Source organism: Amphiprion ocellaris, chromosome 1 (genome assembly GCF_022539595.1).
Source record: "Amphiprion ocellaris isolate individual 3 ecotype Okinawa chromosome 1, ASM2253959v1, whole genome shotgun sequence".
Lineage (NCBI taxonomy): Eukaryota > Metazoa > Chordata > Actinopteri > Pomacentridae > Amphiprion > Amphiprion ocellaris.
In genome coordinates, this window is record NC_072766.1 from 33,639,535 (window position 1) to 33,661,425 (window position 21,891).

Here is a 21,891-nt window from a genome sequence, read left to right on the forward strand (position 1 = left end):
GCTACAGGAATAACATTGGTGTCTATGGAGTGAACAGGGTCCGTCTGCAATTTGCAAAACCGCTGCAACAGTAAAGAGAGACAAATATTCAATAACTTCACTCTTATACATTGTAGTGTCACTAAAATCAGTGCAGCCTTCAACTGGCTCCTGTTGACAAAGTGTTTTAACAGAAATGTAAATGCTGTAATTTGATTCTTTTAATGAACCATGTAACTTGAATGGATGTGATGCTGGTGTGACCACAGTGCACACGTCTGATGTTGCTCACAGTGGTCCAAGGGACGCTCAGGGAGTTTGTGTGTTTGCTCACACTCATGAAACATTAGAGGGAACATTGACTGTGACTGATGGATATTGAACCTAAAACCCAATTTTCTATAATCAGCATGTGAAGGCATCAGAGAGCTTCAGTTGGGAGGAAGAACATCTTTATTTTCATGCCTCTTGCCAGACTGGAACAACTTAAATCAGACATTTTAATTTAAAGAGACACTCTTGCTTTCTTTCAGTTTTTTTTTTTTTGGAACAGTGTAATAAAGGCTGTCATTTTTTGTTTTACATGTGATTTGTTTTTCTTCACATTACCTGTCTAATGAATAGAGTCTTGCACAGGGTTTCTATCATTTTAAAATGACTGAAAATATTATAATATCTATATATTATATGTATATGTACGTACATATGTGTGTGTGTGTGTGTGTGTGTGTAAAAGGGAAAACACAAACATAGGAAGGAATCAAACAAAACCAAGAGCCAAAGATCGTGACATTATCTCTGACTAGGGTTTTTGGTTTTGAGGAGTCGACTTACAAAGCCCAGCTATGTCAAACCTGCTCCATAGGACGCTCCTCGGGTCTAAATTTTTCTCGGGACCAAAGCAGACTCCTATATCCAAGATACCAACCCGGTTTATACCATCTCATCAACTCTGTATTGTATAATACACAGCAGCAAAACAAAATCAAAACAGTTTTTTTTAAAAAAAATCTATTTCTATGAAGCTAGTAAAACTGTCTCATTACAAGTAGCAGAATTCTCTGCAGCAGCTCCTGTTTGCAGTGTATTGTGGATGTGCAGACAGCTATTACTGGACTACTGCTCTACTACTTCACAGGCAAGTTCTGGACTGTCAGTCCAAGTCTATCTCTACCTGCATTTGTAGCCCTTGAATGTTTTAATCATTTACTTATGTAAATCACTTAAAATATCACTCGTAATTATCACTATTGTGTTTTTTGTGTGCAATCGCAGTAGCAGTATAAGTACTCAATTACAAGTATGTCACATTTCCCGCATTCAGATTTTCAATAACGGCTGAAGTGGTAGCATGCATAAAATGTAACTTGAATTATCTGCACCTGGTTCACAAGGGCAAATCTTCAGCTGTTCCCAGCTGGCAGCCACAAACAAAGAGTGAATCATCAGCACATATACAGCTACCATGCCATTATCAAGCTCTTCTTTCTGCTCCGGCTGCATGTCATCAAAGCACGCCTGAGCTGCATCAGATGTCCGGCTGCTATGTATAGTCTGTTCTTAGAGCTATGAAAACAAATAGTTAATACCCTGCCAGATACAATCTACTGTGGATGGGAGGTACTCTCACTGGCAGTGAAACGCAGTGAGAGTACCATGGATCAAACCTCTCTTGGACTGAGCTCGCAGTTTAGCTGGAGATACAGTGAAGATCTACAGCAGGAGGTAATGGAGTTCAGCAGTTGTTCACCCCTGAGCCAACAGTCAGACCGCTGTAAGGCAGCAGACACCCTGAGGGTCAACATTAACGGTAGTGTTTTCACTGTGGATAAAGCCATTGTAGCTGACAACTGTGAGTACTTCAGAGCATTGTTCCAGTCAGGAATGAGAGACTGCAGACAGGAGGAGATCCAGCTGCAATGTGTGGGCGTTCTGGGGTTTGCAGTCTTGTTGCAGGTTCTGGACGGAAAACAACCCATGCTCAACAGTGACCAGCTTGTGGAAGCAATAGAGTGCACAGCTTTTCTACAGGTACCAGCTCTCACCAAGCACTTGATCAATATTATCAGTTCTGAAAACTGCTTACTCATGTACCACACAGCTGCAACCTACGGAGTGTTGGACCTGTTCCACAATTCAGCCTTATTCATCAGGGACATGTACGCTGACCTGAGGGAGGATGTTCGCACCTTACCCTGCCAGTTGGTAGACTACATCGAGTCTCTCCTCCCAAGTAGCTACATGGCAATGTGCAGTCACTCTCCATCCACAGAGCTGCTGCAGGACGTCCAGAGGACAGTCTGCTACCTGGATGAAGAACACAGAGAGTGGAGGGTCCTGACACACCTGCCTGTGTGCACCAGCACCACAATGGCAGGCGTAGCCGTCCTTGACAACAAACTGTACATTATTGGAGGAGTGCGTGATGTAAGTAAGAAGGTGGTAGAGAATGGATTCTGTTACAACCCTGCAGCTAACTCATGGTCAACCATCTGTGGCCCCAAGCAGCTACGCTACAATTTCACTTTAATTGGTCATGAGGGCTGCTTGTATGCTGTAGGAGGGGAGTACAATATGATAGCTCTATCGTCTGTAGAGAAATATGGGCTGTTTGATAGGAACTGGAGCTTCGTCTCTCCCCTCCCCTGTCCTGCAGCCTCAGTGGTGTCTGCTGTAGCTATGAGCAGAATCTTTATATGTCTCTGGAGAGGGAGTGGGGCCACAGATATACACGAGTACGTGCCTGAACATGGCCGCTGGCTTCTGGTCACTACACTCATACGCCAGCACAGTTATGCTATTTATATGGTGGCCCATAAGGATAATTTGTATGTCTTGCGCAATGGACCTTGTGATGACTTCTTACTGTGTTTAATGGACTGTTACAATCTGAGCTCAGGTCAATGGACAGCCATGTCTGGTCAGTATGGGAACAACAAAGGCTCTCTGTTGACTGCTGTGGTCAGAGGGGACTCGGTGTTCACTCTCAGCAGACACGTGACCACGGAGTACACCATCGAGAGTCACAAGTGGAAGCCGAAGCATGAGATGAAAGGTTTTGGCAGGATTGGCTCTATATATACATTTCTAATGAGGCTGCCTAAAGTCACTGTGTCCCTCACAGGGAATTATCAGGATGTGAATCAGGACCAAAATCTCAGAGAGTTCAGTGTCTGTACTAGAATTTCGCTGTAATGCTCTTGTAATCTGTGGGAACTTGTTGCTGTTACTTACACATCGATCTCATTGTGTTGGATCTGTTTCAAAGTCCAAAGAGAAACATCATAGAAGTTTCAAATAAAACCCCAGATAAGACAGCTACATCTGGAAAAAATAGAACAATACAAAAAATAAATCAAAAAATGATTTAAAAAAATGATTACCCAAACCAATTGCTTTGTCCAATGGCCTGCTGTACTGACTAGCTTTCCTATACAAACTGCATATGCTGCCCACATTGCAGCTGCTTCACTTGAAGATTTACCTCCAGAGAAGAGATTCAATCCACCTGAAATGTTAGCTGGCCATGATCTGATTCTGATTATCTGTCAGATCATACATCTCACAGTGTTTGTACATCACAGCAGTTGTTGGGTAACTGATAGAAATGAGAGACAAAACTGTGAAAATAAGCTGTAATAAAACAGAATGATCTATTCTAGTGATGTGAAGAGTTAAGGTTAACATGTTCAGTTGATATTTACTAAAGCTTTGTATTTTTGGTTACCAGGTCTCGATGGACACTGTTCTTATTTTCATGGAAAGCAATCCTTGGATTCATGCTGTTAACATAAAAAAGCAAAACACTGCCTCGGCATAAATTCATATCACAACTTTAATGAATCTGTTCACATTTACAACAGCTAATCACATTACTTCAGCTATACAGTTAACATGAATTTGGTCAAGTGTTACGAAATCTGAATGTAATAAGCACTTTCAGGTCAGGAATGAGTAAAATGTTATTGAACACATAAATAAAAATGTGCAATACGAGCACATCATTGCTATCATCATCATATGAGCAAAACACTGCCACTCTCTGCCTCCAGCTACAATGATGCGTGTTTTCATGTGGTTTCATCCTGAACATCATATGTTTCTGTAGTATAAACAGACTTTAGGTTGCGGTCTAATTGTCCGCAGTAATTCAGTGATAAACAGTGTGTTTGTTTGTGTGTGTATTTTGTGTTGTGATGATGTGCTGTCAGCCCATACGCATCATGAGCTCCTCAAGGGCCCGTTCTCTGTGGTTTTCGTGGACCAGCAGCACCTCCTTAATGGCGTTCTGCTGGAAGCCCATCTCATTGAACTGATTGAGCAGCTGAAGGAACTCCTCCGCCTCAACAGGAAGAAAGCATTGCATCTTTATACATTCTTTTAATTGAATTGGATTTATCAGAGGAAAAGTGAGAAGAACAAAGGCTCACGTGAAGTTGTAGCTCGTTGTACGTCTTACCTTGGTTTCACAATTTTGAAACATTTCCAGAGCCTCTTCGACCTGAGCCATGTCATAACCTAGCTGACACAGGTGGTCACATGCCACCAGGTAGCTCAACATCTGCAGACATACACAGAAATATTCATTCATACAGGAACACAAGGAGAAAAGTGGACAAATAAAATCTACATATTACCAATCAGTCAATCTGAAAAAATACAGCGAACAAACTGACTTATTGAGGTTAATAATAACACTGACTTGGGCCACTAACCCTTCTGGCAGTGATGAAAGAAGTATTTAGATTCTGTAAAAACACTCCATTACAACTACTGATTTTAAAATGTTTCTTTAAGTAACAGTAAGTATAAAAATGACACAAAATCATCCTGAATATGAATCATATTTCAAAATGGCTGCGTTCCGTGGGTCTCCATTTTCATGCCTTCAGACTTTTGCAGAGCATTTTGATAGCTTTTGATCACCTATGCCTGGTGTACATCCTGGACAATTTTCAGCTCTCTCAGGGTTAGCCTGTTTGAGTTTCAGCTTTTAAAAAATGCCTAAAAACGACACAAAATTGTCCAGAATATGAATCATAATTAAAAATGGCCGACTTCCTGTTGGGTTTTGGGTATTGGTGCAAGAGGCTTTTTTGTGCGTCCTGACGAGTTACATATGTGTGCCGAATTTCGTAGCTTTAGGTGAAACGAAGTCCGGGGGCTGAATTTTCATAATATTCCAGGGGGCGCTATTGTGCAATTTTGACACACACGCGTGTCATTCCCCTAAAATATCAAATTTTTCGCAGGTCCTGGCATGTGTGCCAATTTTCATGCCTTTTAGAGTATTTTTAGGGTGTCAAAAGCATTTCTTCCATCCGAAGAAAAAAGTATAATAAAAAACATATTTTATACTTTAATTTATAATATCTGAATTCATAAGATATTATATGTATATATGTCTGATAAAAGCAGTCCATAAATATTTCTAAGTAAAATGTAATGGAGTGGAAGTTTAAAGTGGATTGAAAAGAAAATACTTGTTCTTGGCTACTTTCCACCACTGCTCTCTGAGGGCTGAAGAGCATTTTAACTTGTTTCTCTGTACAGCATTACAGCTTTAATATCAATTTCTTTTAGTCCGCAGTCTCAGTTTTTCTCTCTGAGAGGAATCTAATAGGCTCAAAGCACACTGACGTATAGCGAACGCACAGGACATACATTAATATATTCAGTATTTTCTAATACAGTAATTACTTTGCTGACAGATCAGCTTGTTTTGACTGACAAGGAGGGAAAGACAGAGAGACAGATCTGAAGACAGACTATAAACACTATTTGTCAGAATAAATATGAATAGTGCTGCAGCAAATGCCGTAGCAATAATAAATTTCCCCTCATGTATCTTCAGCTAAATATTATAAGTAGATGCTTTAAATAGTCACTGTGGAGTAAATGTTTCTGAACTTTAGAGCACTTAATTAAAAGGAGACAGTTATTTTAATCAAACACTTGTCTCCTCCTATCTTCTCATGTTGAACTTCATGGATCTGTTATGTTTCTCATCAACTCTGTCTTGTCGTTTGTGTGGGAAAACACAGTAAGCTGCGGAGGTCTTAGCTCTATTTGTAGTCTGGCTTAAGGTGGCTTAGAATAGTGTATTTCTGTGACACCGACCTGATCTGGGGTCTGCTGTCCTGTCCTTTGTAAGGCAATGATGGCAGTATGGAGGGTGTAGCCCCGAGCAGTGACGGCCCCCAATAGCTCTCTCTCCTCTGGGCTCAGAGCTGATAGGAGCTCTACGGATGAGTCCACAGTAGGGATGTTTGTTCTGGAGTCTGGTCTGAGCGACTTCTAAGAAGAAGAAGACTGTAGTGAGTGTACAGTATGTGATTATTGGAAATAAAAAGGACAGAGTCAGGCACTTTCATGTGATTTAAATGGCTCAGATTCTCTGGAACGCTAACAGCAGGTTGAAACATTGAAGTCCTGACATGCACTTTTCCTGCGAAAGACAGAACACCCACACTAATCCTGATGAACCTCTTATAACCTGTCTGGATTCGGGGAGCAGACTTTACACAGCTTATTTTTAAAGTGATGATCTCTGAAAACATTTTGGAAATGTGATCTGAAAAAAAAAAACTAGATGGTGTGCACTGATTTCCACTTCCAACAAACCCAGTGTTGACTCTCATACAAGAATTGAAGGATATTTAAAGACGTGAGAGAAACTGAGTCCTCAGTGATTAAATTTATACTAATGTGAATAAAAATAGTCAAAGTGCTGTGTTACTCAATGAGGGGATTTATGGTGAGTGCGTCTGTTCCTGGTTGGATGTGCAGGTTTATCAGGAGAAGGTAATACCCTGAGCTTTACACTGTATTCATAGTCACTCCTGGGAAGCAGAGTGGGAGCTATCTATACTACACAGCACAGCAGAAACTCTCCTTTAGCTGGATCCTCTCACTCATGAGGTCACATGAATGAAGATTCCAAAGGCCTTTAAAGCATGTTGTGAATCAGGACGTTGAAAACATGCAACTTGACCGTTTCTAAACACAGTGTGCTGAATAACAGGTGAAACTCTGCAGAATGTATCACTCTTGAGTGACTTTGTATATTTTACAGTTTGGTAATCAGTTGTACTGGTCAGGCCCCCAGCTGTCACATCTTCATTCTCTTGTTCTTTACTTACTAACAAAACCATTTAAAACCACTAAGCAGCTGAGATTACTGAATTCTTGTCCCCATCATCATGGAAACAGTTTTTATTACTTAACTGTGTATTGTTGAATAGTTTTTCTGTGTGAGTAGCATAAAATGATGACATCTGTAATTTCATGATATGAGCTTGTGATGCATGATGCTAATTAAACTGAATCTTTAATTAAAAATCTACATCTGAACAGTTCATACTCAAAGAGACAGTGATGCTGATTAGAATATTTATTTCACTTTCCCGATTTTAGCTGCAGCAGCTGTGTTGTTTTTAGGCTTAATGCATTTTAAACTCTACATGTTGGTTCAGAATTAGTTTGTCCTTTTGGTGAGAAATATATTAAGTTTACAGCCCTCTGCACGATATGAGAGTCAGCCTACTTGGTGCTTTGAATCATTTTTAATTTTTTCATCATTACTACTCCTAATAATTTGCCAGTGGTATCAATAAGCCCGTTAACATTCACACAGTCTGCAGTTTTTTTCAGTTTTCCCTCCTGCTTTGGCTGCAGCAGCCTCTTATTTCTCTAATATTACAGTTTGTTCTTCTATTGTAGAATATGTTTAGTCCACAAGCATTGTGGTTTGTTCAGTTTCCCTTGTTGCATTAACCTCCATTCTCCCTCCCCGATCTCTTTGTTAGTTGATATAATATCTAGTTAATCCTGCTAGTTTAGCTCTTTATATTCTTTAATTTGATGGTAATAAACTCTATAATAAACCTGTACCAGTCTGCTTTGGATTTGTGTTTGTCTGGGTTCTATGTGGGAGAATACAGTTTGACATATGGTTCAATCAAAAGTATGAAAGTAAACAAACTGCAACACTCTTTCAGGAACTGTTTTAAAACCTTGACACCTATTGTCGCAAATTCGCAACATACCACTTTCATTCAGACTGTAGCCGAGATGTTGAATCCATTCCCCCAATGCCGGTTTGTGCATATTCAATACGTACCTCGGAAAACTTTTGCAAGCACTGGTTTCTCATAGGACCAGTCGGAGTGAGACCTAATTATTATATGTCTATTATTATTGTTAGATATCTGTTCTATGTGTAATAGATGAATTAATCTCCACTCATCTGAGCATCAGCTGGAAAGCCAAAACACGCAAAAAAATTTTTTTTTAAATTTAATTGTCAATAAATTGAGGCGTCAAGGGGTTAAAACCTAGTCTGGATCTCAGTGATCCTCTCCAAAATGTCCAGCTGCTCATTAAAGCTAGAAGTTTGCTGCTTGGATTACAGCTTGTTCCCTGACATTAACATGTTTGTCAGCCTACCTTACATGCTGTGTTGTGGTTATTGATGGTGGGGAGCCTGTCGACAGTATTGGCTCTGATGTTGGGAGTTCTCCTGTCAAGGCTTCCGTTTAATGAGGGACTCTTGGACTGGCTGTCTGTGTTGGGATCTCGTTGCGTGGACACGCTGAGCACCGAGAGGGAACGCTGACGCAGGTTTTTCCTGCGTTGGTGTGGCAGGCTACTCAGACAGGCTGGTGGGTTCAGCAGGTCAGGGACAAAGGCTCGCTGTGCTTTCCTCTGACCATGCTGATGTGGAACAGCAGGGTGTTCCTCCCCCACTTGCACACATGTCTTGGTTTTCTGTGAAGTGCCCTCTCTTTTATCGTCAGAGTTTGACAACTTGGTGCGCAGGACAGCGGGATTGAGGCTGTGGGAGCGCTGTCGAGGGTTGGGCTCCCAGTAGTCAGAGCAGTGCCGGCTGGCCATGCGACTCTGCTGTGGGCTGTAGAACATCATCCAGTATGGTGGACAAGATGGCAGCAGTCCTAATGAAGAGGAGGGCTGAGGCCGGTGTTGGCTGATGAAGCCACTCTGCAACCCAGTTATCACCCAGTTCTCCAGACTGAAGTCATACTATCACATGGACAGACAACATGTTAGTCACATAAACAACTCCCTTATGTCTTTACACCCAGCTACTCTTTATTCTTCTGTAATGATATAGTCAAATACTCTTGAGATTTTCTTTGAGTCACAGCTCACCTGTCTGATGTAAGACATGTAGATCTACACAGTCTTATAGGTCTTATTAGGTCTTGGTCTGAACTGATCTGCTCTCCATTCTCTCTCAGTAGTCACTTATAATTCTAAGAATTTCATAAAGTTACCAGTGACGTTGTTCGATGTGCGAATACGCACAACTCTCTCGGCTCCAGCACATATGGATCCTGCTGCTGTCTGATGCTGTAGGTTTTAAACAAGCTCAGAGAGAATAGTTCTAAACAGCTGGAAGAATTCTCCTGTCAACATCTTGTGGGGAAAAAACTCAGATTAGGTTACTAGGTCTGACCTAATTACATTGCCGGTGCAACTTCTACAGAAACGTGACCAGGGTGCGCATTCAGATATGAAGCTGGCACATGAAATTCCTGTTAGATGAACAGAATGGAGTGTGAAAGGAGTTGTGGAGACACACAGGACAGTACACTCACCTCTGTCTCCCGCAGGATGGTGAGGTAATCGGGGACAGTCACTGTGATGTCGTCTTTGACTTGTTGGACAGCAGCTTGTGTGGACTTCAGAGGGACACCCTCCATACTGCTCTGTCCACTGACAAACACACATTTGAGAGGGTGTTGGCAAAGTCTCAGATGGAAAACATTGGAATTATTGTGTCAGCAGTCTGATTACTTCAGCTGAGAGAAAACTCTCAAATGTGGATCTGTGGTGTGAGCTTCCTCTGGTCAAACAGAGATTGTTGATTCCTGTTTGACCGCAGTCAATAAGCTGTAGTGGGCTGGAGCTGACTGGAGCTGACCTTTTGACAGTGGTTTTTCACTCAATGTTAAAGAAGGGAAGTGGCATTTTAAAGAGATACTTTCAGTTTCTTTTAAGTCAGGTTGTACCAAGTACTGGGGCTCAGGTGGTCCAGTACATAGTTGGCGATGCCTGGCCCTTCCGCATGCTTAAGTGTCCTTGGACAAGGCATTGAACCCCAGTTTGCTCCCAATGGCAGGCAAGAACCTTGTATGGCAGCTCTGTCACCATTGGTGTGTGAATGGGAAACGATGCAAAGCGCTTTGAGGACCACTAAGGTAGAAAAGTGCTATCTAAGTGCAGAAAATTTAGCCAAAGTCTGTCTTGTACCACTGGGACCAAGACCAACACAGATGATCTGAGTAAGACAAACCAACATGGTTCTATGGTTAAGAAAATACCATTTCAAAGGAAAGGGCTGTCTGAGAGCACGGCAAAGCACTGGAAATATTCTAATTACAGCATGCTCTTAAACAAATACTGAATATTTTAGGTGGACCCTTTTTTATGTGGCTAAAATAAGCTACACTGTGACCCAGTTTAAAGCACTGCATTGCCAAATCTTCTTGGGTTCACTGAAAAGAGAATGTGCTGACTGCAATCAGCTGTAGGTAATCAACCTGATAGTTTTAGGGTGGAGGCTGCTGCTTGGAGGTTGATATTGTTTCAGTTCAGTTCAGTTTGTTGTCATTCAGACATGTTAAAAACATGAAGGAACGGAATTCAGTACCCAACTCAAGCAGCGTACAGAAAAAAACAACTTTATGCAGTATAATTAATGGCTAAGCTAGATTTATGATAAATAATTCAATTATGAATAACCTAAAAGCCTATAATAAATAGAACACATAGTTTAAAAAAAACAAACGTTAAAAAAACAACATTCAAACAGTGGAAGGGAAGAACAAAGCCAGATGTCAGGATGACATCTCTGTCCAACATCTGGTGAGTCACACTATTAATTCTCAAAACCATGGCCTATATGTCACATTCTTCTGACTTTTTAATCTTTTCTGGTTTCACATATATGTATATATATGTGTGTGTGTGTGTGTGTGTGTGTGTGTATTTTGTTAGGTTTGTTAAGTTTGCAACTTAGTGTTCACAGACAGCATATACTGCATGAGAGCAACACCACATGTTGTGGCCTGTAATGTAATCATACATACAGTAAAAAACTTTCTGCTTCCTCATACTGGAACAAAACTCACTCAGCTTGAGAGATCACGACCAAACAGGAAATAGGTTCAGAGATTAAAACAAGGCTGTATGACACTCATGCCACATGCTCCTGCATCAGAGATAATGTCAATTTATTAGATTAGCATAAAATCAAATGAGGTTTTGCTTTCCTCCAGTGGCTTCTGTCAAACACATGGTTGGCCTGTGAAATGATCAGTCTTTGTTCAGGCTGTCCAGTAAATCAGGTATATATATATAAAGAACAACAAGCAGACAGATGGTCCAAGACGTCTGAAAGCACAGAGGACAGATGCTCCCTAAGCTTACCTCACCCTGTTTTCTCTGAAGCGTATTTACACAATAATGCCACTGAACAAATACAGTGAGATCGTAAGGTGTAAAGACCAGTTGAAAACCAGCACGATACTGAGTATGAATATCTGAGCCTGCAGTCACCAACATCCTTTAAATCACTTTATGTTAGCTTCATCTTGTCTTTCCTCTTTTACCACACTTTATTTGATCATGTTACCCTTTTTAACTTGTTTTCTTGAATATTGAGGTTTTCATTCTGCCTTTTCACTGTATATTTCATTTACTGGATTGTATTTGATGGTGGTGTGAATGTTTCAATGTAGCTTCTCCTTTGTAAAATCGTTTAGTCATTAATGTTAAATTTTTCAACAGCCAGAGTAAGTGTACGAGCAAATATCAGATATTTTCTAAAGACTAGTTTAACAGAAGGCTATTGAGCTTTTGGTCAGTGAACAGTGTTTTAGACTACTAATATTTAGACAATCTTGAATTACTGAATTGTATTTTATTTTTTGGCATTTTTCTTTTACATAGCATTACAACTGTGTGCACTAAATAAACTTTTAATAATTGTGGATCACACTCTCATCATTCAATCACTCGTATTTTTCTGTCAAAACTAATTGGTTGAATATAAGAATTAAAGAGCGTACCTGTGTGCTGTCGGAGCTGCAGCCAGACTGAAGCTGCAGGTTCTTGAGACAACCACCTGGACACTAATCCAGTGACCTGCAGTAACCCCAGCAGCTGTCCGTCCACGCAGTCAAGACGTCAACATAGACAGAAGACTGTAAAGCTGCTTTCACAGGACGGCACCCTGCGGCATCTCAAGTCATTTCAACAACATCATGGCATGTAAAGGAACATCAAAGTTCAAATTTGTTCTGTAAAGTCATAGACTGCAAGATGGATGTAGCTGTTTGTTGTAAGAAATTTACTTTCATGAACTCTCTTACTTTCCACACCATCTACCTTTATCTGTGCATATGCATCCTTTTACCGTAGCCAAATAACAGGAATTTAGTTTTACTTAAGTTCAGTGATAATTTCTTTATGTTAAACCATTTTTTCAGTTAGGACATTTCACAAGTCCCAGTAGCTTCTGTGAATCACCCCTCAAACAAAAAAAAAATGTGTGTCATCTGCAAAGAGAACTAATTTTAATACTTCAATATTTTGCAAATGTCGTTTATATATATTAAAAACCGTTTTGGACCCAATACTGACCCCTGGGGGATGCCACAAGCAATGTTCAAACGATGACGAATACTGCCCCAACTTCACAAATTGCTTCCTGTCCATTAAGTAACTTTTCATCCAGTGCAACACCACCCCCCTGATCCCAGACTGTTCTAACTTATTAATATGTCATGGTTTATGGTGTCAAAAGCTTTTGTGAGATTGATAAATACTGCTACTGCATACTGTTTGTGATCTGTTGCATTTGTAATTTCCTCAGTTGATTCTATTAATGCCAAAGATGTTGAGCTGTTTGACCTGAATCCATATTGACTGTCAGAAAGTAGTTTATGTTTGCCTATGAATTTGTCTAATCTGTTAATGAATAGTTAACCTGCGTTAACCTTCTCCGCAGTTAACAGCAGACAATCACATTTAGAGGAGAGCATTTAGCCCCAAACAGATATTTTCCTCAGGAGCTTGTGGAGACTTAAAACCGAGCTAAAAGAGACAGACCAATGGTCGGAATTTAATAAGGTTAACACAAGTAGCACTCCAAATGATGAGCATGATGAAGGTATAAAACAGCTTCAGCTCATTAAGCAGCATGCTGGTGCACCGATATACTGATGCATTGTCCTTACTGTCATGACAAACTTGTCATGCTGTGTGATACTACAGGTACAGTGTCTACAAAAAGTATTTACACCCCTAGAAGCTTTCCCCTTTTACTGCTTAGTGGTCAATTTAAGTTGGCTTTTTGGACAAGAATATACAAAAAAAAGACTCTTTGAGATCAAAGTGAAATCTTTATACAAAATCATGACAATTTATGAAATGTATAAAATGTATAAAATAAGTATTCGCTACCTTTAAAGTGACGATCCTAATTCAACACAGGAGCAGCCAATTGGTGCTGGAAGTCATGCTTTTAGTGAATTAACTAGGAGATAAATGTGTAGTAGAAATACACCCGTATCTGAAAGATCCAGTCACTGGTGAATCAGTACTCCTGACTATAACTACATCATGGATACAAAAAAACCCCACTCCAAGCAGCTTTGTGAAAAGGGTTACTGAAAAGTATAAGTCAGGGGATGGATACAAGAAAATTTCCAAGTCACTGAATATCCCCTGGAGTCCATAAATTAGTGGTGTGCAGCTGCTCTTTAAATACAAACCATACCAAGTTTAATAGATCAGATCACAAATGTATTAACATCCTCTGGAGAAGTTTTAAATTCAGTGTCAAAGCTTTTACACTGAAATGCTAAACTAAATCTGTTGCATAGCAGGAGACGGGCTTGTTCTTTTGTCTCTTCTAGTCTTCATATCCAGACCATTCTACAACACAGTCTGCTAAAAACGAAAAAAAGCTTTGTCTTGTGTTGTGTTTTCCTTTAAATCAATCACAGTCATCTTATGCTGGGCTAAATGAAGGATGCCGCATCAGTGCCCCTACAAAACAGTGACAGAGGATTGCTTTGGTGGAACATTTGCAAGCAGGGAGATGAGCGCCGTCATCGATGTGAAAAAACAAACAAAAAACTATTAGGACTGTCTTACTGCACAGTCGAACTGATCAGCAAGGTGTGAAATTTTCATTATATCAGTTGTAGCTTGTTATGTGTAGTAAAAAGGACGTTGACTTCACACAGATAGCAGAAAGGGATGAGAAAGCCACATGAAATGCTGGCCTGTGGCAGGCTAAAACCTGCAATCTACATGCAGTGAGTCAGAATAGAAATGTGCTATCTGTGTGTTCAGTGTACAAGCTTCCAGTACCAGTAAAGCTGTTCATCTAGAGCCGGGGTTACACAAAAAGGCGTATTATTTACAGTAAGTGTATTTCAGCTGACAGAGCGTACGTGAGTCAGAGGGTGGAACAGTCAGTGTCGGCAGTCTGAAGGGCACAGGCCCAGGCCTGGCTGGATGGCGGGTCTGGCAGGATCCAGCTCTGAGGAACTGAGGAACCATCAGGATGATCTGCTGCAACCACAAACATGTCCCATTCTCTCCTGAAAGAAAGTCACATTGCAGTTGTATCCAGAGGTGTGTTTCAATTAAGACATGCTCACATACATCAATAAGAAAATTCATGTCTGAAGTCAGCTGAATCTGTGCTGCTGTAGTCAAGTTTCCACCAAAACACAGTGCAAATGTTAACTGATGTTCCTAAAACTGTGACTGTATGCTTGCCTCCATCTTCTACTGCTGTGTCCATGTTAACTGGCTGATTGACTAAGGAAAAACAACTGATGGAGCCATTGAAGACACACCTGACTTGTATCAAAGCATACTCGGAGTGCTCGGCCTGGCTGTAATACTCTGTGAAAGGCTGCAGGACACAACCAGCTGGAAGCTCCTCTGTACAAGAAACGGAAAAAGCAAATCAGCACCAGCGTTAAACAATACAACACTGTTATTCAGTCACACTAGACCAGGGGTGTCAAACTCATTTTAGTTCAGCAGCGACATTCAGCCCAATTTGATCTCTGGAAAATCACAGCATAATAATCTATAAATAACTACACCTCCAAACTTCTTCCTTTGTTTTAGTGCAAAAAAGTACGCTCTGAAAATGTTCACATTTAAGGAATTATCTTTTTAGAAAAGATTATGAACAACCTCAAATTTCTTAAGAAAAATAAATTCAATTTCAACAACATTATGCCTGAGCTTATGATTTACACATTACACCTTACAGATCACAAAGTGTCTACAAAGGCACAAAACATTTAGTCGCAGGTATCTGGAACTGAATAATATTGTATTTCACTTTATGATCAAAACAACAAAAGTCAGACTAAAAGAAGACGAAAAACAACAAAAACAAGACAAAATATTTAAAAAATGAGACACAAAATGACAAAGAATGAGACAAGCGACACGAAACAAACAAAAAAGAGAAAAAATTAGACAAAAAGGTTAGAAAGCGACAAAAAACATGGACAGATGACAAAAATTTGACAAAAAATGTCAAAAGCGAGGAAACAAAATGACAGAAAATAGACAAACACAAGCGAGACAAAAAACACCAAATGACAAAAATGATAAAACAATGAGTAAAGCGAAACACAATGACAAAAATAAGACAAAACACAAGTGAGATGAAAAGGAAACACAAAACGACAAAAACGTGACAAAATAGCCTATTAAAAAATGAGACAATGACAAAAGAACAATGAGCAATCTAGTAATTTACTTTATGATCAAAACAAGTTGTCATAGTCAATTAATAATTATTTAAAATTTATAGTTTTACAAATTTGCAGTTAATGTCGTCTCTGTAATTTTTACACTTTGTGAAGTCGTACCGCGAGGCGGATTGGACCGTCTGGCGGGCCGGTTTTGGCCCGCGGGCCGAATGTTTGACACCCCTGCACCAGACAATCTGTTACCTCCAAACAGCTTGGACTCCACACTGCGCTTCCTCTGCAGCTGTCGTTCTTTCTCCTTCTTCAGACGTCTCCCCTGCTCTCTCCTCCTCTCCTCCTCCTGCTCTCCTTCAAGCATCACCATCAGGGCTTTCTCCTCTGCCGAGTAAACTGCTGTCCTCCTCTTCATGACAGACCTCAGCTGCTGCAGTCTGTCACTGAACGCTTGGTCACACTGCTCTGTGATAACACCTGACACATACAGACAGATAAGCATGAGTACCGAAACCAGGTATTAGAGGATATTAAAGACCAGAGGGTCGACAAGCTCCGACATTATCAGTTCTACACAAAACTCCTGGGCCAGAGACTACGCCTTCGACGAAGGTATATGAGCGGACAGGTGGAAACTGTTAATGACTTATTAAAAGCCCATGTTCGAGCATGGAAGAGCTGACAGATTTTAGTTTTTTGAGGACAATGCAAATTTGATTGACGTTAATGTGAATAATGAAATTGTCTTTTTGTTAATTGTACTTTTTGTTGTGCAGTATCTGTCAGTCTATTCAAACCACTTGTCCCCGTATGGTGCAAAAGAAGTTGAAAACACTCTTAAAACATAACAATCAGACCAACAGTCTCTACTTAGTTTTAGTATAGAATCATGCCTACTGTGCGAATAAAAAAAACTAACAATACACAAACCGTCCCTACCATCCATACAGCATGTGAACTACAACAGCAATCAACCCCAACCTAGCATTTAAAAATCCGTCAGTGGTGCAGCCTGACAGAAAACAGAATGCAGTCTTCTTCCTCACTGTGAGAACATTTGAAACTTTTTTTTTTCTGTTGACAGGTGAAGCCTGTAGTGATTTGTAAAATGCTTTCATGGTACACCGCTAACTGTGTGGCTGAACACAGGAAGCCGGCAGCTGAATACGGCTTAGACTCTCACCTTTCCTTGATGCTGCCTCTTTCCTGAGCCTGCGCAGCTTCTCCAGGGATCTGAGGACATCCTGCATCCTTTTCACATCTGCCTGCTTCTTCCTCACCTCACACAGCACAGAGTCTGCAGCAAGTTTCAGCTCCTGCTCCTGGGTCACCACAAATGGAAGAAAATCATCTTCATCATTATCTCGCCACAGTACACTTCACGACTATCCCGTAACAAAAATGCACACAATGTGTGGTGTTATGAGAGAAGCCATTTGTGTTTCTCATTTGGATCACTATGGTTCAGTAAGATGGAGACACTGGAGGAACACCATTAACCCTCGTGTTGTCAAAACTGACCCGTTTTAAAGTTTGAAAATGTGGAGAAAAAATATATTTTCACAGTGAAACTTCTGATGTCCACATTTTCACTATTTTTAGGAAACCTTATATATTTTTTGTGGAAATAAAGAAATGTTAAAAATGTTTCTTAAGAACATTCACAAAACAATCAACCAAAATCCAGCGAATTTCGCTGGATTTTGGTTGATTTTTATGTGAATGTTCTTAAAGAAAATATCAGAAGTTTTACTGATATATATGTAATCACTTTAGATAGTTTTTACTCATTTTTTCAAAAATATTTACAAGAATTTTCTTGCCAAATTTGTTTTTTTTTTTTTTTTTTTTTAAATAAAACTTTTAAGGGAAACTTTTAAGGAATTATTGGGATTTTCTTCCTGAAGGTTTTGCAAATTTTCAGAAATTTGGGCAATTTTTGGATTTTTTTCAGACAAGGAAACAATATTTTTTGGTGCCTGTAAATGAGGACAACAGGAGGGTTAACACAATATTTTGTAACCGAATCACAAAAGCAACACAGTATTACCTGATGTAAACTGCCCTTTTAGGACAAGGTATTACACATCCAGATTTACCTTTAAACATATATTTTACTGGTGTTTTACAGGTTGCTTCATTTGCTTGAAGAGAAAATGTGTTCATGTTAGCTACCATCATCCTGACAGAGCTCTCTCCTACTTCTAGCAGAGCAGAAAAGAACAAGCGGAAACCAACATTGAGCTAGAGGAGAGTGAATATTGGTGTTTTGTTTTTGTGGACCTCGTGAAGCAGCACATTTCTGCCAGAAAATAGATTTTTTTTTTTTCAGAGGGCACCCACACACTTGTATTCAATCTGGAAAACATCTGAGGGGTAACACTGCTGTGTGTCACCTGGCTGTGTAAATACTAATAAATAAGATGTGTGTATGAGGAGATCATATGTCTGAATTTGCTCATCAGTTTGTGGTCATCAGACGCTCTTACCTTCTTCTTCTCCTCCACCTGCCGTATCTTCTTCATCCTCCATACATCTATAGCGGCATCTTTGTCAGAGCTAAGCTCCTCTGCATGTTTCTGCTCCATTTTAAGGTCTCTCCGGGCTCTCACTTGCCGGGCCCTTCTCCGGACAGTATGGGACAACTTAACTTTCAGACGATCTAACCACACGGCGTCACTGAGGAGCTTCACGCTGTCCTGCAGTTCTCTCCTCACATGTAAAGTCGTTTCATAGGAGACACTCCACACACCGTCGTTGTGCAGATTTTGTTTCAGAGAGAGACAAGACTTGTCCAGCTGTGAGACCAGCTGAGCCGCCCTGTACAGAGTCGCTCTGAGGACGGGGACAGAGCTGAGGTGCGGCTGTTGGATCTGGGGGCTTCTGGGGGGTTTCCTCCTGCTCGGCAAGAACCGCCGGAGCCACTGAATGTCCTGTCTCCTCTGCGGGTTGCCGTCATCGTCCGACTGTGCTGCTGCTCCCGGACTACCGTCACAGTCCTGTCGCGGGGGAGGACCAAGGGGCCCGCTGAGGTGGACTCCTGCCTCACCGCGGTCCTCATATCGCTTCTGGTTACAGTCAGACAAGGAAGGCGGAGGACCGGCCCTGCACTGAGAGAAATCCTGTAACGTTGAGACTCTGGAGCTACTGTATGCGTTTACCGGAGGGGGGAGGGCCCTGCCAGAGAAGTGTTGGGGGAACGGGAAGCCGAAAGCCGGAGGGGGAGTGGAGGGGTCAAAGTCGTACGGATGGTCAAAAATAGGCCCAGCGAAACCCGCTCCTGGTGGAGGTGGTGTGGGGAAATTGCGTACAGTTCCGTAAGACTGACCGCCATACGCCGGTGAAGGTGTCCACGGTAGAGCAGTGTGTTCCAGCTGCGTCTGTTCGCTCGGTCTGTTAGCCGTGTACGGTGTCGGCATGTAGCCGCCACCGAAGCCAGGAGGCTGCTGAGCTTCTGACAGGTCGTGGTGATACGTGTTGTCCATGCTGTCTCTTCAAATCACTGAACAAGTACTGAACTCACTGTGCAGCGAAAAGATGGTCCTGTGATTACATGTTGACAGCCGCCATGTTCCTGCGACGTCATTCTTCCTCGAACGTTAGCGGTGTTTGACACACAACTTAAAGATGCACTAGCGCCACCTGCTGGACGGTAGCGTGCAGCCCTGCGCTCTGTGTGGAGCAACTCAATTCTCAGTTATTCCAGTTTGGAAATAAATTACAAGATTATAAAATTTACCTTCTCTTCTCTTTAAAATAAAAAATATATATAGATAAAAGTTTTTAAATATTAATTATTTTTACTATTATTATATCTCAGCACTTACTTTAGTGTGATTTGTCTATAGAAAACATACCTCTACACACCGCCTAATCCTCTGTAGGGTCACGGGGGGCTGGAGTCTGTCCCAGCTGACTTAGTGTGACTGGAGGGGACACCAGAGAGACAGACAACCAAGCATACTCACATTAACACCTACGGACAATTTATAATCACACACTAACCTGAGCATATCTTTGGACTCTGGGAGGAGAACCCCGTGTAAACAAGAAGAATATGCAAACTCCACACAGAAAGATTCCAAGCCAGGATGCGAATCAGGCACAGTAATGGGCCGTTAGACATGTGAGAGAGAGTGACTATACATTCTGTAACTCTCCATCACTCAGAACTGAAGAAGCCTCTTGGATGAGAGGTAGAATGTCTTTAAGAACCTACAAGACATGTCCAGTTGATTTCTACTGAAGCTCCTATGATAACAAAGGGCTATGTACGAAAATAGTATGTCTTTGACTGACAATGAAGACACATTTTATAGGGCTTCGGTTTTGAAGTTCAATATCAGACTTCCCTCATATTGACTGAGTGATGCTCTGTAGTGGCCTACTGTCGTAAAGTGAACTTGGTCTCTGGAAATAGGTGGCTGTCTTTAAAAATCAATCTGAATTCTAAGGTAATGTAGCTCATATATGCTACTTTACAAGCCTTTAAATGACTAGTATCTACAAGGAAGGTTAAAATGGGGGAAATGCTCTTATAAAATTAGGAGAGTCAAGCTTATGTTGATGTATTGGGTTAATCTGTAAGGACATAGTAGATCACAACCTACAGAAGTCATTTTATAGGATTGTTTGGAATGCAATGAATCCTTTTCATTTTTTGACTGATTGATTTTTATTTATTTATTTATTTACAATTTTTGGCAGACAGGAAAAGGCTAAGATGCAAAGTTTAAACCTATGCAATCCGAAACTATGCCTCATTGTTCAATTATTAGTCATACATACTTGGAGGTCATCATACCGTCATCATTAGCGAGAATCCTGCAGTAAAAAATAAAATAGAAACTTAAAATGGTAGCAAAGAGGAGAATAGCACAGAATCATATTAACCAACACTGACACAAGAAATTTATATTAATGGATGGTTCAAATGAACCAGGGACTGCAGGAGTATTCTTCCTTCTGATTTAGCAGTGATTAAAAGAACAAAAAAACCATCAGATCATCTTTAAGTGTACATCGCTGAATTACTCGAAATATTGTGAGCATTACAATTGTTGGAAGAAAACAACTAAACACCACCAAAGTGTTGCACTAGCTTTGCGCACACTTTCAAGCATTAAATCCAGAAAGTTCAATTCTGTTCAGTTTTATTTATATAATGACAATTTAAAACATACATCATATGGAGCCACTTCATAAAGTAAAATTTAAAATGCTGCTTGTGAGCTCAAATGCACTCTTGCAAAATATGATGTCCCTGCTATTCCTTCAAACCAGATGAACTGAAACAACTTTTGCCTTCATATTTATCACATGTGAAGTCATTCTGAATCAGAAACCTTCACCTGCTGCAGTGTTCAGGATTTTTATGTGCTTAAATGATTGCTGGTTCAATTAGCTGAAGGTCCCAATTACGATGAAAAACTGGTTAAAACGAGCCAACGCACAATAAAACTGCCTGAAAAATGTACTGCTCCGAACAGAGACTAACAGTTCAAATCAAATCAAATTTATTTATAAAGCACTTTAAAAAACAACCAGAGTCGACCAAGGTGCTGTACAGAAGTGTAAAACAGTTATTTTATTAGAAACACAGACTGTTACTACAGCATAAACAGGGACTAAATAACAGTTATTATATATTAAATAGAGACTAAATAACAGTTATTTTTATCATAAATACAGACTAACAGTCATTATATCATGAATGCAGTTATTGTATCATAAAGACCACCAAACTAAAAGTTATATATCAGAGTTAAATCCAAATGAGGATAAGACCTGGTTATAAAAATAAGAATTAAGAAAAAAAAATCAAGCTTATACGAAATCCTCTCGCTGAACTCTTAGATACAGGCTCAGATTCTGATCTTATAGGATAAAATTCATTTACTGGTTGTTTAACGTAAGTTTGGGCTCCGTGTATTTTTAAGTCTCGTGCATATAGGTGGATAAATATCGTTTAGAAATAAATAATCTGACCAGATAGATCATACATTTAACTTCACATCAACGCGCGTGCGTGCGTCACCGTGCCGCCATGGAAACAGAACGATGACGCGCCGTTAAAAGACCTGCAGATCTTTCAACTGACGTTCTGCACTTGGACGTGGAGCTGACCTGTCTTCTTTTT

General features: G+C 40.4%; 3 protein-coding genes across 3 annotated transcripts; 1 reads left to right on the plus strand and 2 right to left on the minus strand.

The window, feature by feature from the left end:
- The first annotated feature begins 1,600 nt into the window (after positions 1–1,600).
- Positions 1,601–9,226, plus strand: kbtbd13a (kelch repeat and BTB domain containing 13a). Its single transcript, XM_055012567.1, has one exon. The coding sequence runs from the start codon at positions 1,636–1,638 to the stop codon at positions 3,172–3,174; it is 1,539 nt and encodes a 512-aa protein (XP_054868542.1). The 5' UTR covers positions 1,601–1,635; the 3' UTR covers positions 3,175–9,226.
- ubap1lb (ubiquitin associated protein 1-like b) lies at positions 3,797–12,949 on the minus strand. The gene is made up of 6 exons (XM_023296143.3): positions 12,075–12,949; positions 9,600–9,717; positions 8,428–9,021; positions 6,100–6,276; positions 4,439–4,540; positions 3,797–4,321 (listed from the first exon to the last, which is right to left on the minus strand). Exons 2-6 carry the CDS (start codon positions 9,702–9,704, stop codon positions 4,187–4,189), a joined length of 1,113 nt encoding a protein of 370 aa, XP_023151911.2. The 5' UTR covers positions 9,705–9,717; positions 12,075–12,949; the 3' UTR covers positions 3,797–4,186.
- Positions 12,950–13,389: 440 nt separating this feature from the next.
- On the minus strand, positions 13,390–19,344 carry pdcd7 (programmed cell death 7). The gene is made up of 5 exons (XM_023296134.3): positions 18,242–19,344; positions 16,936–17,074; positions 16,002–16,229; positions 14,880–14,967; positions 13,390–14,618 (listed from the first exon to the last, which is right to left on the minus strand). The coding sequence occupies exons 1-5, from the start codon at positions 19,235–19,237 to the stop codon at positions 14,474–14,476; spliced, it is 1,596 nt and encodes a 531-aa protein (XP_023151902.2). The 5' UTR covers positions 19,238–19,344; the 3' UTR covers positions 13,390–14,473.
- Between the last annotated feature and the right edge of the window lie 2,547 nt (positions 19,345–21,891).